Raw genomic sequence first — 18,513 nt, 5'->3', positions numbered from 1 at the left:
AAATCACCATAAATCATGGAAATTGAATTATAGGATGATAAAATATGAAATTAAATATTATTGAGTCTAGTTTCTCATAGAAGAAACGGTATAATCAATGGAATTGTAAATTATGAGATATAATAAATTTTGTGAGACAAGGTCAGAATGAATTCGGTTTCCCTATTCGACTTTGGAAAATCATTAAAATTGTAAAAAAAATTTATTATGAGTTATAATTTATATGATTAGAATCCTTAATAAGTCTATTTTAAAAATGAACAAATGAGAACATCATCCGAATCCTGTACAAGGAGATAATTAATTTTTAGTGAAGAAGGGTCAAAACTGTTAGACAACAGAACAGGGATGAATTTAAAGAATAAACTGTACTTATTGACTTAACCAAAAATTATGAAAATTTTATGGTAAGAATATATGTGAGTCTAGTTTCATAGATTAATTTACGGATCTCAATTCGGAGTTCTGTACCTTAAGATATAATTAATTTAGTGACTTTAACTCAAGTGAACGACTTGTTATGAGTAAACAAGTAAATAGTGGTAATATATATATCAAGTATGTGGAATGAAGTGGAGGAGGAGGAAAATAATATATGTGAATATTCAACTAATATGATTTTATTTTAAAATATCTAATTTACATGTTTTAGGTTCAGGACTAAATTGAATAAAAGTAAAATTTTAAGGGTAATTTTGTAAAATGTCAAAATGACCAAACTGCATGAAATGAATTGTTTTATCATTTAAATTAATAAATTGAATGAAATATTAATTTAGATCAAGATTTGGGTGGAAATTGAGAAAATGAAAAATTACCAAAATATCCCTAAATTTTGATATTTCGCTATTTAGCCCGATAAGTTCGTGTAACTTGAATTATATTCTTAGATGCTTGAAATGTATGTTATTTATGAAACATTGATATATTTGATAAAAAGAAAAAAAATCCCGGTTGAATAGAAGGAAAATTCGATAGATCTCTGAAAAGGAATTGGCGGTAAAAAGGATCTAGCCCGGACAGGTGATCCTATCCTGATATAGCCCTCCCGAAGAATATGTGTGAAAAAGATCTAGCCGGACGGGTGATCTTGATATAACCCTCCCGAAGAATATGTGGAAAATAGATTTAGCCCAGACAGGTAATCCGAATTAGTGTCTGAATTTAGTCTGGACTGGTAATTCAGATCCATGTTCATTAGAGTAATTGTCGTTGCAGGGGATTTAGCCTGGACTGGTAATCCCGACAATACTCTATGAGTTTATATTACAGGGGATTTAGCCTGGACTGGTAATCTCGCTGTAAGAAATGAGGTTCGCGGGAGTGTGCTCTCTTGCAGGGGATTTAGCCTGGACTGGTAATCTCGCTGTAAGAAATGAGGTTCACGGGAGTGTGCTCTCTGAATTGAAAAATGTGCGCACATGTATATGATGGTTCGGGGATCTCTATTAGAGATAATGGAGATTGACACTCCATGTAACCTGACAATCTCAGATATGTACAATTCAGCCAATTTATCTAAAGAATAATCTATATGTACCTGAATGAAGTGCGCTGACTTTGTTAATCGATCAACTATCACCCAAATGACATCTTTCTTCTTCGGTGATAATGGTAATCCCGACACAAAATCCATAGCAATTCTTTCCCATTTCCACTCTGGTATAGTAATTGGCTGGAGTAATCCCGAGCGTACCTGATGTTCTGCTTTGACCTGTTGACATATCAGACATCTTGATACAAACTTAGAAATATCACGTTTCATACCTGGCCACCAGTACATCTTCTTTAAATCATTATACATTTTATTACTTCCCGGATGTACGGACATAATACCACTGTGTGCCTCGTGTAAAATCTTCTATACAAGCTCTGAATCCTTCGGTACACATACTCTGCCTCTGAATAATAAACAACCATCAGTCTCAATCTGAAATTCTGAATCATCACCTGACTCACATTGTACCCGTTTAGCCTGTAATTCATCATCATTTTTCTGAGCTTCACAGATTTGCTGTAGAAACATCGATTTAGCTTTCAGTTCAGCTATAAGTGTACCATCATCAGACAATGACAGCTGAGTATTCATAGTTTGTAAAGCAAATAGAGGTTTTCGGCTTAAAGCATCAGCAACTACATTAGCCTTACCTGGATGATAGTCAATAACCAGATCATAATCCTTTAACAATTCGAGCCACCTACACTGTCTCAAGTTCAAATCTTTCTGTGTCATCAAATACTTTAAACTTTTATAATCAGTATAGATATGACATTTTTCACCATACAAGTAGTGTCGCCACATTTTTAATGCAAACACAATAGCTGCTAATTCAAGATCATGTACCAGGTAATTCTTTTCATGTGGTTTTAGTTGTCTTGAAGCATAGGCTATTACTTTATCTTCCTGTATCAAAACACAACCTAAACCATTTAATGAGGCATCACTGTAAATAACAAATTCATTACCCGGTTCATGTTGTACTAGAACAGATGCTTTCGTCAATAGATCTTTCAATCTGTCAAAGCTCTGCTGACATTCATCAGTCCACTCGAACTTTACATCTTTCTGCAATAGACGTGTCATCGGAGAAGCTATCATAGAAAATCTCTGTACAAATCTCCAATAATATCCAGCTAATCCTAGAAAACTTCTGATTTCAGATATATTCTTCGGCGGATTCCAATTGACAATAGCTGAAATTTTACTCGAGTCTACCCTGATGCCTTCAGCAGAAACAATATGTCTAAGAAACCCAACTTCCCGAAGCCAAAACTCACATTTACTAAATTTAGCATACAGCTGCTTTGCGCAAAGTTTGCAATACAATTCTCAAATGGTCTGCATGCTTATTTTCATCTCGAGAATAAACCAGAATATCATCAATAAATACTACCACAAACCTGTCTAAGTACGGTCTGAATATTCTATTCATCAGGTCCATGAATACAGCAGGAGCATTTGTCAATCCAAACAGCATCACAAGGAACTCATAGTGCCCATACCTAGTTCTAAAAGCTGTCTTCGGTACATCAGGCTCCTTTACTCGTAACTGATAGTAACCCGATCGAAGATCAATCTTTGAAAATACGGTGGCACCCTTCAGCTGATAAAACAACTCATCAATCCGAGGCAATGGGTATTTATTCTTTACTGTAACTTTATTGAGTTGTCGGTAATCAATACATAATCTTAAGGTTCCGTCTTTCTTTTTCACAAACAGAATCGGCGCACCCCAAGGCGAGTGGTTAGGTCAAGCAAAACCCCTGTCAGTAAGTTCTTGCAACTGTGATTTCAACTCTTTCAACTCAGTAGGAGCCATTGTGTAAGGTGCTATAGAGATCAGAGTTGTTCCCAGAACTAAATCTATAGAAAATTCTACCTCTCTTTCCGGTGGTAACCCAGGTAATTCTTCTGGAAACACATCAGGAAATTCACACACAACTGGCACTGACTGAATTTTGAACTCGGATACTTTTGTGTCCAATACATAAGCTAGATATGCATTACACCCTTTTCTGAGATACCTCAACGCTGTCATGACTAAAATCAAATCAGGCAACCCATCTAATTTATCAGATTCAACCCGAAGCGATTCACCATTCTGACATTTTATTACAATGTACTTCTATTATTCACTACTGCATCATGTTAAGTTAGCCAATCCATCCCCAAAATCACATCAAATTCATCAAAAGGCAATAGCATCAAGTCAGCTAGAAAACAATGACCATTTACCATCAGTGGACAATTTTTACAAATTTTATCCACTATAACATGCAGCCCCAGGGGATTTGAAACTTTAACCGCAAATCCAGTAAATTCAACAGGTAACTTTTTAACAGACACTAACTTTGTACATATGTATGAATGTGTAGAACCAAGATCAATCAAAGTAGTAATATCAGTATCAAGTAAAGAAAATGTACCAGTAATGACATCTGGTGCAGCACCATCTTCTCTGGCATGAATGGCATACGTCCTGGCAGGTGCCTATGCTTCAGATCTAACTGTTTCTCTCACCGATCTTGTACCACTACGAGTGTCATCAGAAATTCCAGGTCTTCTACCTCTTTGTGGAACTGAGCTACCTCTCGCAGACTGTTCTGTAACACTTTTTGACATTTTTGGACAATCTCTGATCAAATGATCTCTCGATCCACATCGAAAACAAGCTCGAGAATTTAGTCGACATCCTCCCCAATGATATCTTCCACAATACTCACATAATGGCAATGTTGGTTTTCTTCTGAAACCTCCAATACTATCTATAGAAGTCGTCTGCTGAGTTTGTATTGTCTGACTTCTAGATCTTTGCTCAACAATAGGAGAAGTGTATTTCTAACCTCTAGAATCCCTCACTCTTTTTGAAAACGGTGGTGGTGCGGAACTAGTTACTAATCTCTTCCCAGAACTCTTCTCTTTTGAACGAGCTAACCCTTCTCCTAGTCGTTGTGCTCTATCAACCAATATAGGAAATTCTTGTAGATGTAATGATATAAGAGGAACATAAATTTCTTCATTCAATCCCCACTCAAATCTTCTGCACATATCTGCTTCATCTGCTATTAATTCCTTAGCATATTTACTTAATCTGATAAATTCACGTTCGTATTCAGCAACAGACATGTTATTTTGCTTCAAATCCAGAAATTCTCTTTTCTTCTTCTCCAGATAAAGTTGACTCACATATTTCTTTCTAAATTCAGACGCAAAGGAATTCCAATTAATATTTTCTGCAGGATGAATATTCATGATAGTGGTCCACCATTGATAAGCCTCACCCTTTAATAAAGATACCGCACATTTCAAATTTTCATCCCCTGTACACTGCAATTCTTCAAATATTCTTTGACTATTTTCTAACCATTCTTCAGCCTCAGCTAGATCATCATCTTTCTTTCCTTTAAACTCTTTAGCTCTATATTTTCTTATTCTCTCTAAGGGAGATCGATGACTAGTTATAAATGATTGTGGACGTGGAACAGCAGGAGAAAAAGATGGTGGTGGAACAGGTGGAACATTATTAGTTCGTACAACTTGCTGCAATAACTGATTCATTGTTTGTAACAAAGCTGCAATTGGAATTTCTTCTCTAGGCGATATCGGCTCAGTTTCGGTTTGAGTTCTTTCTTTTAATTCAGGCTCCCTATCATCCCCTAAGTTTACCGATTCACTTCGAGCTTGGGCTCTCTGTTGATTTCTTTCCCTATCAAAGTTTAGCGCCCTACTCTCAACTTCATTTTCTGACTCTTCATGAGATCTATTTGACATCTTTAAATTTCTACAATATTCACCAATTTTACAATTAAATAAATAAACATCATCACATCAATACATAAAATGGCATGTACAGATAGACTCATTCTCGACCCAACTCTTCAGAAAACCTAGGCTCTGATACCAATAAATGTAACAACCCTATACCTGGTCTATTCGTACAGACCCGGTATAAGACTATTACATTTGGTGCCAGAACAGTTATGGCTAGATATTGTTTAATTAAAACATTTATACATAGTATTTTAACTTACCAACCATATTTGCAGACATACGTATAGTTTCATTAATTCATTTTATATATACCAAAATATTTCAAGTACCTCAAAATAGATAGAAGTTTAAGAGTTTACATTTTAGTTCCTAATACATGGGAACATAACTGACTACCTATGTACATGCCATTTTAATTCAAAATATGGTACCTACTTTTGAAGCTCTTGAGGATGTGATGAGATGAGAGATCTTCTAATCTAACTTTACCTCTTCGAGTCAAACTGTACCTATGCGTTAAAATTAAACGCGTTAAGCCGGTGAAGGCTTAGTAAGCACTACAATAATAAACAGATAAATAAATTTAAATAAAATATTTCAAACTCATTCTGTTATTACATATTTACATACATATAAACTTCATAAAACTTACCTTAACACATTAATGATTCGCTTTTGTCCACAAATCATAATCTTAGCCCAAAGTAGATTTTATAGAACACACCGGATATACGGACAAATACAAAGGTGCATTATTATGCACTAATGAACAGAGAGCACTAAAGTGCTATACAGAGAGCACATATGTGCTAAACAGATAGCACTGACGTACTAAATATCAAAGAGCACCAACGTGCTAATAATCAGAGAGCACCAACGTGCTAATAATCAGAGAGCGCGCTAAAGTTCCTTAATGGCATGCCACTAATATCCTAGTAGTTCTAAATTCCATCTACTTGGGCATTAAAATTGAATTTCATACATTTAAATACTTTATAGAATGATTTCGAAAAAGATTTCTCATTTCTCCATCATTACAATTTAGTGCACATTTCACAATTCACAATTATCACACCATTTTCACATATATATACTTTTGTCACAACATTTACTTAATGTTCAAACAATATACCATCTTATATTTTCCATCTATAATTTTCTTTACAAATTTCATAGTTCCATAATCTTTTATTTTACTTTATTTTATTTTATTTCTAAATAATTCTATACTATAATATAGACATTTAAATAAAATAATTTAAAAAATAATCTTGTAGTACTTACAACAAAAAGGTTGAGATGATGTCTTCCTTCACTCCTTAGCCTTCTCTTTTCCTTTTTCTTCAATTAGGTCATTTCCTTTCTTTTCTTTCTCTTCAATTTCATATAAAACATATAACATTTATATATTAGAAAAAACAATCAAATGACTTTCCTATATTATTCAATAAAATAAACATATATGATATCATAATTTCATAATTTCTTACCTTAGCTCATATTTCAATTTAATTCATAACTAAAATTATTTCTATTTCTATCACATTCTATACCTTATTTTTACTTAAATTCTACTTATAACTTAACTCTCAAATTTTCACTAATAAATCCTAATTTCAATTTCTTACAATTTAGTCCTCATTATATTAAACTTATAACTTATTTCACAATTTAATCCTTTTCCCAATCCTAGTCTGAATTTCCATCAATTCAATCTCTAATTCATTCACTAATTCAATATAAACTACATAAAAAAATTCTACTAACTTTCAAAATTTCAACATATACCTAATAGTATTTTGTTCTAGAATCATAAAACTCAAAATTTCAAGAAAATAACTTAATTTGACTTACCAATTTAAAATTCAACCTTAAAACCCTAAATTTCTTCTTTACTTTTCTTTCTTTCTTTCTCCCCTGTTTCTTTATTCTTTCTATTATTTCTTTTGTTATAATAAAATAACATTTATTAATTAAGTAAGTATAATATAATATATATTTTAAATTAAAAATATCTTAGATATTTCAACGTTAAACCGCCTAAATTTATAATAATGGTATATTTACCTATTTAGTCCTTTTACTTTCTTTAATTTATAATTAAACTTTCACACTTATTTCAATCTAATCCCTTTTCCTAATTACTTCTAATTAAATCAAATTCACCTAGTCAAAACATAATTAGACACACAACTAACTTCGTAAATATTTATAATAAATATTTACAAATCTGATTTACGGAACGGAGTCCCGAAAATGCATTTTTTTATTTAATCCATTTAAATAAATTTTACCATATAATCAATAAAATTTTATTATCAAAATTTTCATGCAACATTCCTATCATAATATAGACCATACCACAATATTAAAATAATTTTTTTTCTAGCTCGGATTTGTGGTTACAAAACCACTATTCCTATTTACTGAAAATGGGTCATTACAAAGAAAATAGTCGTAGCTAGGATATGTCCATTTCTTCTCATGTACTGAGATTTTAAGAATGTTGGTGTGATTAAAATTCTCCAAAAAGGTTTCATGATTAGCATCAAAAAATAATAATTCTCGATACGCCAAAACTTTTGATAAAAAAATTGCAAAGAAACCATCACCACCTTAAGCTTTGGTTGGATGCATGCTTCTATCTACATCAGTGACCTCCTCTATGCAATAATTTGAACTCAACAAAGTGTTCATCTCGCTAATGATATATCTTTTCACCTCAGAAAGTATGTGAGACAAATCATTCTGACCCTATGTAACAAACAAAGTGGCAAAATATCTCCATGCTATGTGCTCTACATCCTCCCTTTTTGTCACACAAGTTCCTTCCTCACCCTCCAACCCCATCAATGCGATTGACTCGCCTTTGAAACAAAGTAAAATTGTGAAAGAAAGTCACATTTCAATCACACTGCTTCAACCAATTCTCCTTTACTCTTTGCTCTAGTATAGTTCTTCTTTATCAGCTTCTAGACTTAATTCTAACTTAGCCCTAGCAACTTCTTGCAATATGTAAGAAGAAGGATACAACTCACTCAAACCATTAAGTCAGTTTTAAATTCTTGACCTTCCTTCTCTTACTAATCTTCAACGAGTTTGGAAAGGACATCACCCGTTACTCTCCCAAAGTTGTCGGACGTCTATTTCACAGTCTTCCTCTAGCACCCAATTCGCATCAAAACGGAAAGTCTCATCGGTAGGTGAACGATGTCGCGCCATCAATCCTCATCCTTCGTTAATCAAACCAGAAACACCCCAAGGTAGATGCTGCATACTATAATCTGGGGGAACAAACTCCACTAGTTTGGATTAGCCTCTCCCTTCTATTGTTTTCTTCAAACCTTCCCTTTTTCCAAGTAAACCATTACCCTTCGAAATCTTAAATTCCTTCGTTCAACTTCCTTCTTGTTTCTCTTTCCTTCAATTTTCAGATCGTTGTCACTTGCCATTAATGTTTTCTCCATAATTCAATTCCTTCCTATTTTGAAAATTTTACAGTATCCAATATAAATTAGGATGCCAATTAATTTTTACATTATAAATTTATCAGATTCAATTATTTCACCTTCTAAATCATATTTAAAATTTATTGGTTTCTTACTTACAAAAAAAGAAATTATTAGATTCTCCAAACTTATCTTGATTATTTGATTTTAAAATAAAAAAATTACACGTTTTCTCATAAATACCATTAAAAAAACAAAAGAAACGTTATAATATATATATATATATAGGAAATGATAAAATGCAAAAGGTGTAGGAGCAAAAATTTTCCACTCAGGGCAAATTCTTTTCCCTCAACTCATTTCTCATTAAAAAAAAAGGGGAAAACAGATCAAAATGATTAAAACAAAAAAGCTCAAGAGGCTATTGAGCAGTCACATTTCTGGCATTCTGCCCATAGCCTCGTACATAAATGATAGAACACTTTCAAAAAAAAAAAGGTGTTTTGCCTACCAGTCTCTCACCTCATAAAATTGACTCAAAATAAGCTAAATATGATATGATCACACTATCTAGCAACTAGAATTAACCAATCAAAAAGTACAATCCTATCCCATTTCTACCAAAGCCGACTATCGAAAACAACCTGGTTTCATTGAGAGCTGTCTTCAGTTGCAGCAACTGATCCTTTCTCTTCAATGGGTTTTGCGTCTCTGTTCGTTGCATTTACTGCTTCTGCTGTTGCCGTTCGTTCTGTCAAGGCTGCCTCGACAGGTTTTTCCAATGTCTCCTTTGCCATTGCTGGGTTTTCTCCTTTAGGTTCCCCACTCAGAACCTGTGAATGTTTAACCAGTTCAGGAAACATCATTCATAAGTTGGGGGGGGGGGGTTAAGAAACAAGATTCGGGCATACTTGTTTTTGTAACAGCTGATGCTTAGCCTTCCTCTCCTGGATCATCTTTTGACGAGCCTCGTAAAATTCAAAGTCATCAAGGATGCATGTCTTGCTGGAATGGTCCTTGAAGATTTTAAGAATTTGCATCCCTTGCTCGAAATTAACCTACAATAGCCACAATTGTTTTACAAAGAGAAGGATGAAAATCAGGAAAAAGAGCTAAAAAAGCACCCACTCAAACAAACATACAAAGAGAGATGAAGAAATTACCTCCTGGGTATCCCTGCTATTAGTTACAGGTTTATTCTCATTGTTCTTAAGAGTTATGTGCCTCAGTGAAGTGTTCGGGACATCCTTAACAATATGCCATTTCACAGGGAAGCAACCAGTCCACTTGTCTTGTTGCCAGTATTCAACAGTTCTGTTAAAATCAACGGCACCTACCATCTCAGCTAATCCGACAAATTGTCCACTGGTATTAACCTGGGAAAAATGAAGGCTTAGTTAAAATCAAGCAAATCATATACTCGGTAAATCGAGACAGAAGCCGGTAATGTTAATTATACTCACTGAGAACAATAGAAATATAGGGCAGCCATCAGGCTTCTCCTTGGCCTCACAAAATGCTGCATCAAGTTTCCTGTTTCCGTTAGGTGTACTGGCCCACACATTGTATTTGATGCTTTTGTGCACATCATCTTCACTATAGGATTTAATGACAAAAAACTTTGCATCCGAATAACTTCCGGGGAAATCTTCTTTATTATACTGCTCCATATCTAGAACAAGAGAAACACCATTGTCCTTACTATTCTCCATAGGTGGAAGGTTTTGATCCTTGACGGCTAGTGTTGCTGTTTCAAGACCATCCTTGTTCTTATACCCTTTCACTCTAGGCCCTCTGTTTAGCTCATTCAAACCATCCATATTCTCTTTTCCATAACCTTGGAACCTATACTTGTTGTTGCTGCCAACATTATACCAACCTAGTCCTTTCTTTCGAGCACCATAGCCATATGATCCAAAACCCGAACCACCTCTGTAATGACTGTAGGCCATGTTGTTAGGGTACATGTATCCATATCCTTGGCCTACACCCGATGATGGTCTTACATTGTGCAAATTCTGCAAGCATGTTCAGATCATTAGAACAGTTAGGTCAACCGACAATATACTTGCACGACATACAATCTACACAATAAAGCAATTTGGACTTTGGACGTACCATAACATGAGGGAAGGGATGAAGGTTCTGATTCCTGCCAGATGAAAGGTTGCTTGTATATGAAAACCCACCATTTGCAGCATGTTCGGATTGTCCATTACAAGACATTGACATATCTAACCAAGGAATCGGTGACTGAACCCCATCATAGCTAAATCTCGGATCCGGATAACCTTGAGATAGATTACCTGATGACAATCCTCCTCCTTTATAGAAAGCATTCGGATTTAGAGAAGAGCTCTTCAAAGTTGATTTTAATGACCCGGATCCACTATTACCAGTTGCTACAGTGCTCAAGTTTCCTTTATTCGTTTCAACAGGTAAAGAAGCTTGATCAACTGCACTTGGAACCTCCACTTGAAAAGCATCGGCTTGGCTAGTTTGCATAGGTGGTTGATAATAAGGATTTTCTGGATAATAGTATTCTTGCAGCGGCATAGTGTACGCTCCATATGGCATATAACCATATGTTTGAGGATACATATAAGAGCCATTATCACTGTAAAGATCCTGTGGATAGACATTAAACCTTATCACATCGTGCAACTAGTATAGATTCCAATGCAAACAACACATTATCGACTAAGAAAACATTTCATTAATCTAAGTATTACCTTCTTGACAGGTTCGGGAACTTTTGTGGTCTTGACCTGTGAATCCAGAGACAAATTCTCCATTGAATTTGCAATTTCTGTGATTGTAGAAGTAAAGGATAAAAAGAAAATCTGAGAATTTAAAATTTTAAACTCTATCAAAGTTGAAATATATCTAAAAGTACATATCACTAGAAGCAATAAACGAATCATAACTTGTAAGCTATCAATGTCACATAAATCAACCTAGAGATTTATCTCTATATGCAAATAACAGCAAACAAGGATCTAAAGATTAAAAAACAACACATTAAAATTCATAGCTTCTTAGATGAAAATTTTTAGGCAGAAATGACTTAATTAACCAGCAACCAAAAAATTAAAACACCCACACACCCACACAGTAAACCCTACTAAAACCCATCTACAGGAAAATCAAAGAACAGTTTCAGCAGAAAAGATCCAAAGAAAAAAAATTCAAATTCATGAACTTCAAAAACCCATCAGACCCAGATCCATAAAAACTAAATTTGCAAAAACCAGTAATGTAAAAAAAAAAACACTTCTGAATGAACCTCAGAAAACCCAATAAAGACAATCCCGCCCCTACCCCCTCCCCCCCCCCCCCAAAAAAAAAAAAACAAATATGAATGAGTTAACACCTCAAGCCAACTGAAAAACATCAAGAACTAAGAAATCAGAACCCCAAAAAAGATTTTTTTTTATCCACAAATCTACCAAAAAAGAAAACCAAAGCATACCCAGAGGAGTAAAGTTAGCAAGGATACGATCAGAGGTGGCCATGATCAAAGATCAAAGGGCGTAGATTTAGAGAGGGAATGAGAACTATGATAAAGAGAGGAAGGAGAAAAAGAAATTTAACCCTAGTAACGAAGAAACATATTTAAAGGCGTGGGCCGCGAAGAAGGGGTAGCCGCCAAAAACCCAAGAGCCATAGGTGATTGCCGGAGTGGGGTTTAAGAAATATATGAATACACGACACACAAATATATTCTCCTTTTTTAAATATATTTTATTTTATTTTCTATTTAAAATTAATTTAATTTTTAAAATAAATTAAAATTTAATTATATAATATAAAAATAACCATTAAATAAATATAATTGGATATATCAATTTAAAATTTATGTGAAAAATAAAAAATTGATAATATTGGACATAATATAAAAACTTGAACACTACAAAATATTAATCATTAATAAATTAAAATATAAATATATGAATTTATATTTTGATGCATTAACAATGAATCAATAATAGTAAATCATTTAAAATAATTTTAAGAGGATTTGTTTTTTAATAAAAAGCGGATTAAATTTTAAAATTAAATGATTTAATAAGATATGAAAATGCGCAAAGTGAAATATATAATATTATAGACATAACTAGATAGTTATTTAATATATAAATCTAAAATTTTAATTTCATAATATTTGAAAAATAATATATATATTGATATTTTGCGGTGTCTTAATTTCGTTTTGAAGTTAAAATTTTTTACCGTTTATTTATTAAATAAATAATTATCCTAAATATTATGCTTTTAACAAATGTAAAATTATTTAGTCTGTCCAAATGAGAAGAAGGCTTTTAGCCTACCGGGCCTTATGGCCCATTAAAATTTAGAATTAAAAAATGAAGATGGATATTATAGTAATTTAGTCTCCAAACAGAACTTCAAAACCCTACTTCTTTTCTTCAACTATAAACCCTTTGAGAAAAACCCTTGGAAGCCTCAGCTCAGACAAGCGAAAGAAAAAAAATGCGACCACCGAGGGGCGGCGGAGGTTTTAGGGGCGGAAGGGACGGTGGTCGAGGGAGAGGAGGTGGCCGAGGAGGCTTTGGTCGTGGTGGAGGACGTGGTGGCGGTGGGTTCCGTGATGAAGGACCTCCTGCTGAAGTTGTGGGTTAGTTTTTTTTTTTTTAAAGAAATTATTACCTCTGTTTTGCTTTCTTGTTTGGATGCTAAGAAAGTGAGAAAAGTATAAAAAGAGAACATTTTGATGTGATGAGGAGTGAGTAGAAACATTTTGTTTTTTTATTCATGATTGTTTATATTATTTTTCTTTGCAATATGTCTGTTTCTTCTTTTTGGGTGCTGAGGAAATGAAGGTTAATTATAAATAAATAAAAAACCGAATTTGATGCAAATTAAAAGCTAAAAGAAGTCGTTTTCTATTATGGATATTCTCAATTTACCTTATCAAAGAACTTAACTTGATTTTCTCATTTTGTTATTAATGCAGAGGTCTCTACCTTTGTTCATGCATGTGAAGGTGATGCAGTGACAAAGCTTACCAATGAGAAAATACCTTACTTTAATGCTAATATTTATCTACAGAACAAGACCCAAATCGGGAAAGTTGATGAAATCTTTGGTCCCATCAACGAATCCGTGAGTTCCGTTGCTAGTTTAAATTTGTATCTACTAAAAAGTTGGGACTTCGACTGAGTTTGTTTGTTTAATTTTCTTCTTGTTGCAGTATTTTTCAATCAAAATGTTAGAAGGTATTGTGGCAACTTCGTATGCTCCGGGTGATAAGTTTTATATTGATCCGAGCAAGCTTTTGCCTCTTGCAAGATTTCTTCCACAACCAAAGTATGTTTGCTATTCTTATACTCAAAGCCCCGAAACTGTTCTTATTCGAATCATAGAATTAATGATCGGGTCCCCGAGTTTGATTTGTCATTGTTAGTCTGCTTAAGCTTGCACTTGCATACTTTGTTGGTCTAGAATTCATGTTTATTTTCCCTCTATGTTTAGCATATTTTTTCTTCCCTAATGTTTGGCATTAGGTATTGAAATCATTTATCATTTTAATCTACTTAGGAGTTATCATTCATTCTGTTTCTTTAATTTGAACTTCCCCTATTATGTAATGTTGTAGGGGACAGGCACAAGGTGGTGGAAGAGGTGGTCGTGGAGGAGGCAGAGGTGGTGGTAGAGGAGGCGGTCGTGGAGGTGGTGGATTTCGTGGAAGGGGTGCTCCAAGAGGTGGCAGAGGTGGTCCTAGGGGTGGTGGTCGTGGCGGTGGATTTAGAGGTAGAGGTAGGTTTTAGAGCAATAACATTTTGTAACATTATCAAATCCCTTATCCGCTATCCTTTTCGGATGTCAAAGGGATACAACTTTGAGAATTTGATGCCAAGCTTTATTTGTGACTGTTGTGTTCATTGGAGATGTATTTATTTCGAATTTTTTTGGTTTACACAATGTGCAATATCTGAATTTGGTTGCTATCCATATTGAATAGGGTTCATGCTAGATTGTTTCGTGATCTTCATATATTCGTATTCCTTCCGTGTTCGTTTTTTTGTTGCCTTCGAAATTGCTACTAAGATAGAATTCAACATTAAAGCAACAAATACAAATGACAAAACTTCATTTGAAGCTCCTCAATATAAATGAGGTTTTACCACAATAGTGGGCAAGAATCAGAGGGGTCCATAGTATCCTCCATGTTTATTTCAAAACCAGCATTAGCACTAAGCATTCTTATGCTTCCCAACCTCTAAGAACGGTAGCCCGAGCAACGCGGTTAACTCCGAGGGTAAAGGCTCCCATTCGGAGGTCGCAGTTGTGTGTTTGGCACATCTGCTTAACATCTTTAAACCCTTTGGTCATGTATGTCTTTAGCTCACTGTTCACCTTCTCTTCATCCCACATGAAACCTTGAATGTTCTGCAATCGGAACACAACTGATTAGTGTCCAAACGAGCACTTGAAAGAATGTTTATGTTTAGTTGATTACCTGAACCCACTCAAAGTAACTAACAGTGACTCCTCCAGAGTTTGCATAAATGTCTGGCAGTATAATGACTCCTTTCTTTGACAAAATCTGCAGATTTATACAAAGAGAACACATTACAAGCTTTCATTTTATTGTAATTATGTAACTTTAAATCACAATGACCAACCTCATCAGCCTCTGGGTCGGTTGGATGGTTAGCTGCTTCAATAATGAACTTTGCTTTAATCTCATTTGCATTTTCCCTTCATTAAAAGATCAAATGTGCATCAATTAACGCCATTTTTCGAATCATTTCATATCAACAATCTTTCAAGTTCGAATCCAGACAAATGTTATTTACCTGTTGATGACGCCTCCGAGTGCTGCCGGGATGAGTATGTCACAGTCTTCGACAAGAACCGATTTCGGGTCGATGGAATCCCCACCATGGAACCCTTTGATACCCTTGTTTTCTTTCACATGTTTGAGCAATGAGGGAATATCAATGCCATTGCTGTTCTTGATGGCCCCTGTTATATCACTTAATGCAACAACCTTCCCTCCCTTTTCATGGATGAGTTGTGCAGCCCAAGAACCAACATTCCCAAAACCCTGAAACAAAAATCACCATTTTTGAACAATTCTCTCATTTTAAAAAATTTAGGGTTTTTTTGCTGAAAATCGTACCTGAATTACAAATTTTTGTCCAGAGATGGACTTGCCATGTTCATTAAGAAGGGCCTCAGTTGCAAACAGCACCCCTCGGCCAGTGGCCGCATCTCTGCCAAGTGATCCTCCAAGATCCTATATAAACACAAATCCGATCCGAATACACAAATGTCAAAATCTATATAACACGAATTATAAGGTGAAAGTGAAGTGAAATGCTTACAATCGGTTTTCCGGTCACCACAGCAGGTGAATGACCATGGAATTTTGAGTACTCATCTAGTATCCATGCCATTGTCTGTTTAACCACAACAAAAAAGCAAAATACCATTTATCAATGCCCGAATATGTTTCCAATCAGAATACTTTATGAATAACCCATAAAACATAACCTACCTGCGGACCAGTACCCATATCAGGTGCTGGAACATCGGTATGAATTCCGATAAGATCATGTATTTTCTGGGTGAAAACTCGAGTGAGGCGTTCTAGTTCGGATTTGCTCAACTCTCCAGGGTTACATCCTATACCACCTTTAGCCCCACCATATGGGATGTTTGCAACTGCTGTCTTCCATGTCATTAGTTGGGCCAATGCATTCACTTCATCAGGGTCAACCTACATTATTCGATTACAAAACCCGTGTTAAAGCTCGGATACAAGTACGTTTCCGACTCGAATATATTTGCTTTTCAATAACAGACCTCAGGGTGATATCTGATTCCTCCTTTCATAGGACCTCTAGCATTGTCATGTTGAATCCTAAAGCCAACAAAAGTTGCCAATGTGCCATCATCTTTGGGTATGGTGCATTCAACCTGGCAAGACATGTTCAAACATCCATTACAATTAGAATCTATGTTACTCGGACTCGGACATGTTTTTCCTTGTACCCGTTTTCAGATCTGCGTCAAACACGATTTTTTTTGAGAGAACTGACCTTGATTTCCCTGAAGGGAATGAGGAGACTCTTTTCAAGCTTAGAATCCAAACCAAGAAGCCTGGCTGCTAGCTTGAAGTTTCTGTTGGTTGCCACTAATGCATTCATTGTTCTTCTTAAAACACTTTCTCAGAAGCCAAACAGAAGATAAGAAAAAGACTTAGAAAAATCAGAAGATTTTAGAGATTTCTTGTTTATTGAGCTTCAAGATGAAAGATAGCAGAGTCTATTTATATCATTTCCATGTCTAAAGGACAAAATGTGAACCCACATGTTTATATTAAATGGGGTTATCGTCAATTATGTAAACTCGTAATTAATGCTATCCGATTAACGTGGCGACGTTTTTTTATTATTTTACATTTAAATTAAAGGTTAACCCCAAATTTCATCCCTCTATTTTATAAAAATTGAAAATTTAATCCCTTCACATTAATTTACCAAAATTTAATCTCCTAATTCAAAAACTAAGAATTGAGTCCACTGGTTAGTAAACAAATGAACTTGAAATATTGGTTTGTGCTAATTTTTTGAACTAAAGTTGAGGGACTAATTTCTCAATTTTTATAAAATAGATGGATGAAATTCAAATTATACCTTAAACACATACAAAATTTGGTACAACTTTCGTTATTAAAATGCAAATTGATGTTTAAAACAAACAGGTTTAGCCTTCACCAAACCAACTTTTTGTTGATCTAAATAAAATCGAACTTTGAACAAAATTTTAATCCTCCTTGCGCAGACACTGCACGAAATTTTGGGGATTAAAAGAAAGAGCCTATATTTTTAATTTGAATTTTAATATGGACTGTCTAATCTCTTGAATAATGAAATTTTATAATAAAGTTTTTAATAAAACATAAGATACATGAACCTGAATATAATAACGGAATACCTTAGTAAGCCATTTTCAGATTGGCTTCCAACTTTGATCATATAAAATATTTTCAAGATAGGGTTTTGAATAATAGGAGAGCTGGAAATCTTATCTGTGTTTGACTACCAATAAGGAAATTTCATGGTTATATCTAATAATATTAAACCACCATAAAATTATATATATGAAAAAGTGTATGGATCTTTTAAATATATATTTTACTAAGTTATTAATTATCCTAAATTTTAAAAATTTAAAATTATTGGATGATTCGTTTTAGATAAGTTTTTGAAGTGCCTTCCATCGAGCAGTCAACATACTGATCTTAGGTGGAGGTTTTGTCTCTTGTATTTCATTGAGAGCTGGTGTGTCTTGAGCACATGCTCGTGGGGACTTGGTTCATGGAGTTGGGAGTATCTTGAGGAGGCAAGATTCTACGAGGAGGTAATACCAACCATTGTCGGTGATACGATTAGTTACCTAATGAATGATAGTATGAAAATTTTTTCTAAAAATATCGGTTTTTACAAAAATATGTTAGATAAATTTAAATATATTATAAATAAAAACATAATATACATGATTTGATAAATTCTTCCGACAAAAGATTAGATTTGGACCACAAGTCATATAAAGTTGGCCACCAAGACTTGTCAATTTTGTATTTGGTACAATAGTAAATATATATATATATAAAATTTATAATTGTGTCAAATTAATATGTTAAAATTTGTACAAAATATACAATAAATTGTTGGTACGAAAATTAATATAAATATTTGTAAAAAAATTAATACCATACGAATTCACGAGGATTTCAAAAAATATTTTTTAAATTTA

The 18,513-nt window shown here is 34.2% G+C and overlaps 3 protein-coding genes across 4 annotated transcripts; 1 reads left to right on the top strand and 2 right to left on the bottom strand.

Annotated features, from left to right (window-relative positions):
* Positions 1-9,032: 9,032 nt before the first annotated feature.
* On the bottom strand, positions 9,033-12,368 carry LOC105792560 (YTH domain-containing protein ECT3). 2 transcript variants are annotated; one of them, XM_012621182.2, is made up of 7 exons: positions 12,221-12,368; positions 11,454-11,530; positions 10,840-11,349; positions 10,185-10,739; positions 9,885-10,097; positions 9,633-9,779; positions 9,033-9,554 (listed from the first exon to the last, which is right to left on the bottom strand). In XM_012621182.2, the coding sequence occupies exons 1-7, from the start codon at positions 12,234-12,236 to the stop codon at positions 9,372-9,374; spliced, it is 1,701 nt and encodes a 566-aa protein (XP_012476636.1). In that variant the 5' UTR covers positions 12,237-12,368; the 3' UTR covers positions 9,033-9,371. The 2 variants fall into 2 exon arrangements, with proteins under 2 accessions (XP_012476636.1, XP_012476635.1); XM_012621181.2 differs by having other exon boundaries at positions 12,194-12,359.
* Positions 12,369-13,157: 789 nt separating this feature from the next.
* On the top strand, positions 13,158-14,718 carry LOC105792559 (putative H/ACA ribonucleoprotein complex subunit 1-like protein 1). Its single transcript, XM_012621180.2, has 4 exons — positions 13,158-13,360; positions 13,700-13,848; positions 13,937-14,052; positions 14,342-14,718. The coding sequence occupies exons 1-4, from the start codon at positions 13,216-13,218 to the stop codon at positions 14,511-14,513; spliced, it is 582 nt and encodes a 193-aa protein (XP_012476634.1). The 5' UTR covers positions 13,158-13,215; the 3' UTR covers positions 14,514-14,718.
* A 160-nt stretch (positions 14,719-14,878) lies between these two features.
* On the bottom strand, positions 14,879-17,009 carry LOC105792558 (probable glutamate dehydrogenase 3). Its single transcript, XM_012621178.2, has 9 exons — positions 16,794-17,009; positions 16,558-16,671; positions 16,250-16,471; positions 16,077-16,151; positions 15,872-15,988; positions 15,546-15,796; positions 15,372-15,447; positions 15,206-15,292; positions 14,879-15,135 (listed from the first exon to the last, which is right to left on the bottom strand). The coding sequence occupies exons 1-9, from the start codon at positions 16,899-16,901 to the stop codon at positions 14,950-14,952; spliced, it is 1,236 nt and encodes a 411-aa protein (XP_012476632.2). The 5' UTR covers positions 16,902-17,009; the 3' UTR covers positions 14,879-14,949.
* Between the last annotated feature and the right edge of the window lie 1,504 nt (positions 17,010-18,513).

The sequence above is a fragment of the Gossypium raimondii genome, chromosome 8, assembly GCF_025698545.1.
Source record: "Gossypium raimondii isolate GPD5lz chromosome 8, ASM2569854v1, whole genome shotgun sequence".
NCBI classification, from domain to species: Eukaryota; Viridiplantae; Streptophyta; class Magnoliopsida; order Malvales; family Malvaceae; genus Gossypium; species Gossypium raimondii.
The sequence above is the reverse complement of the archived record's forward strand: the minus strand, read 5'-3'. Positions and strand labels throughout refer to the sequence as shown.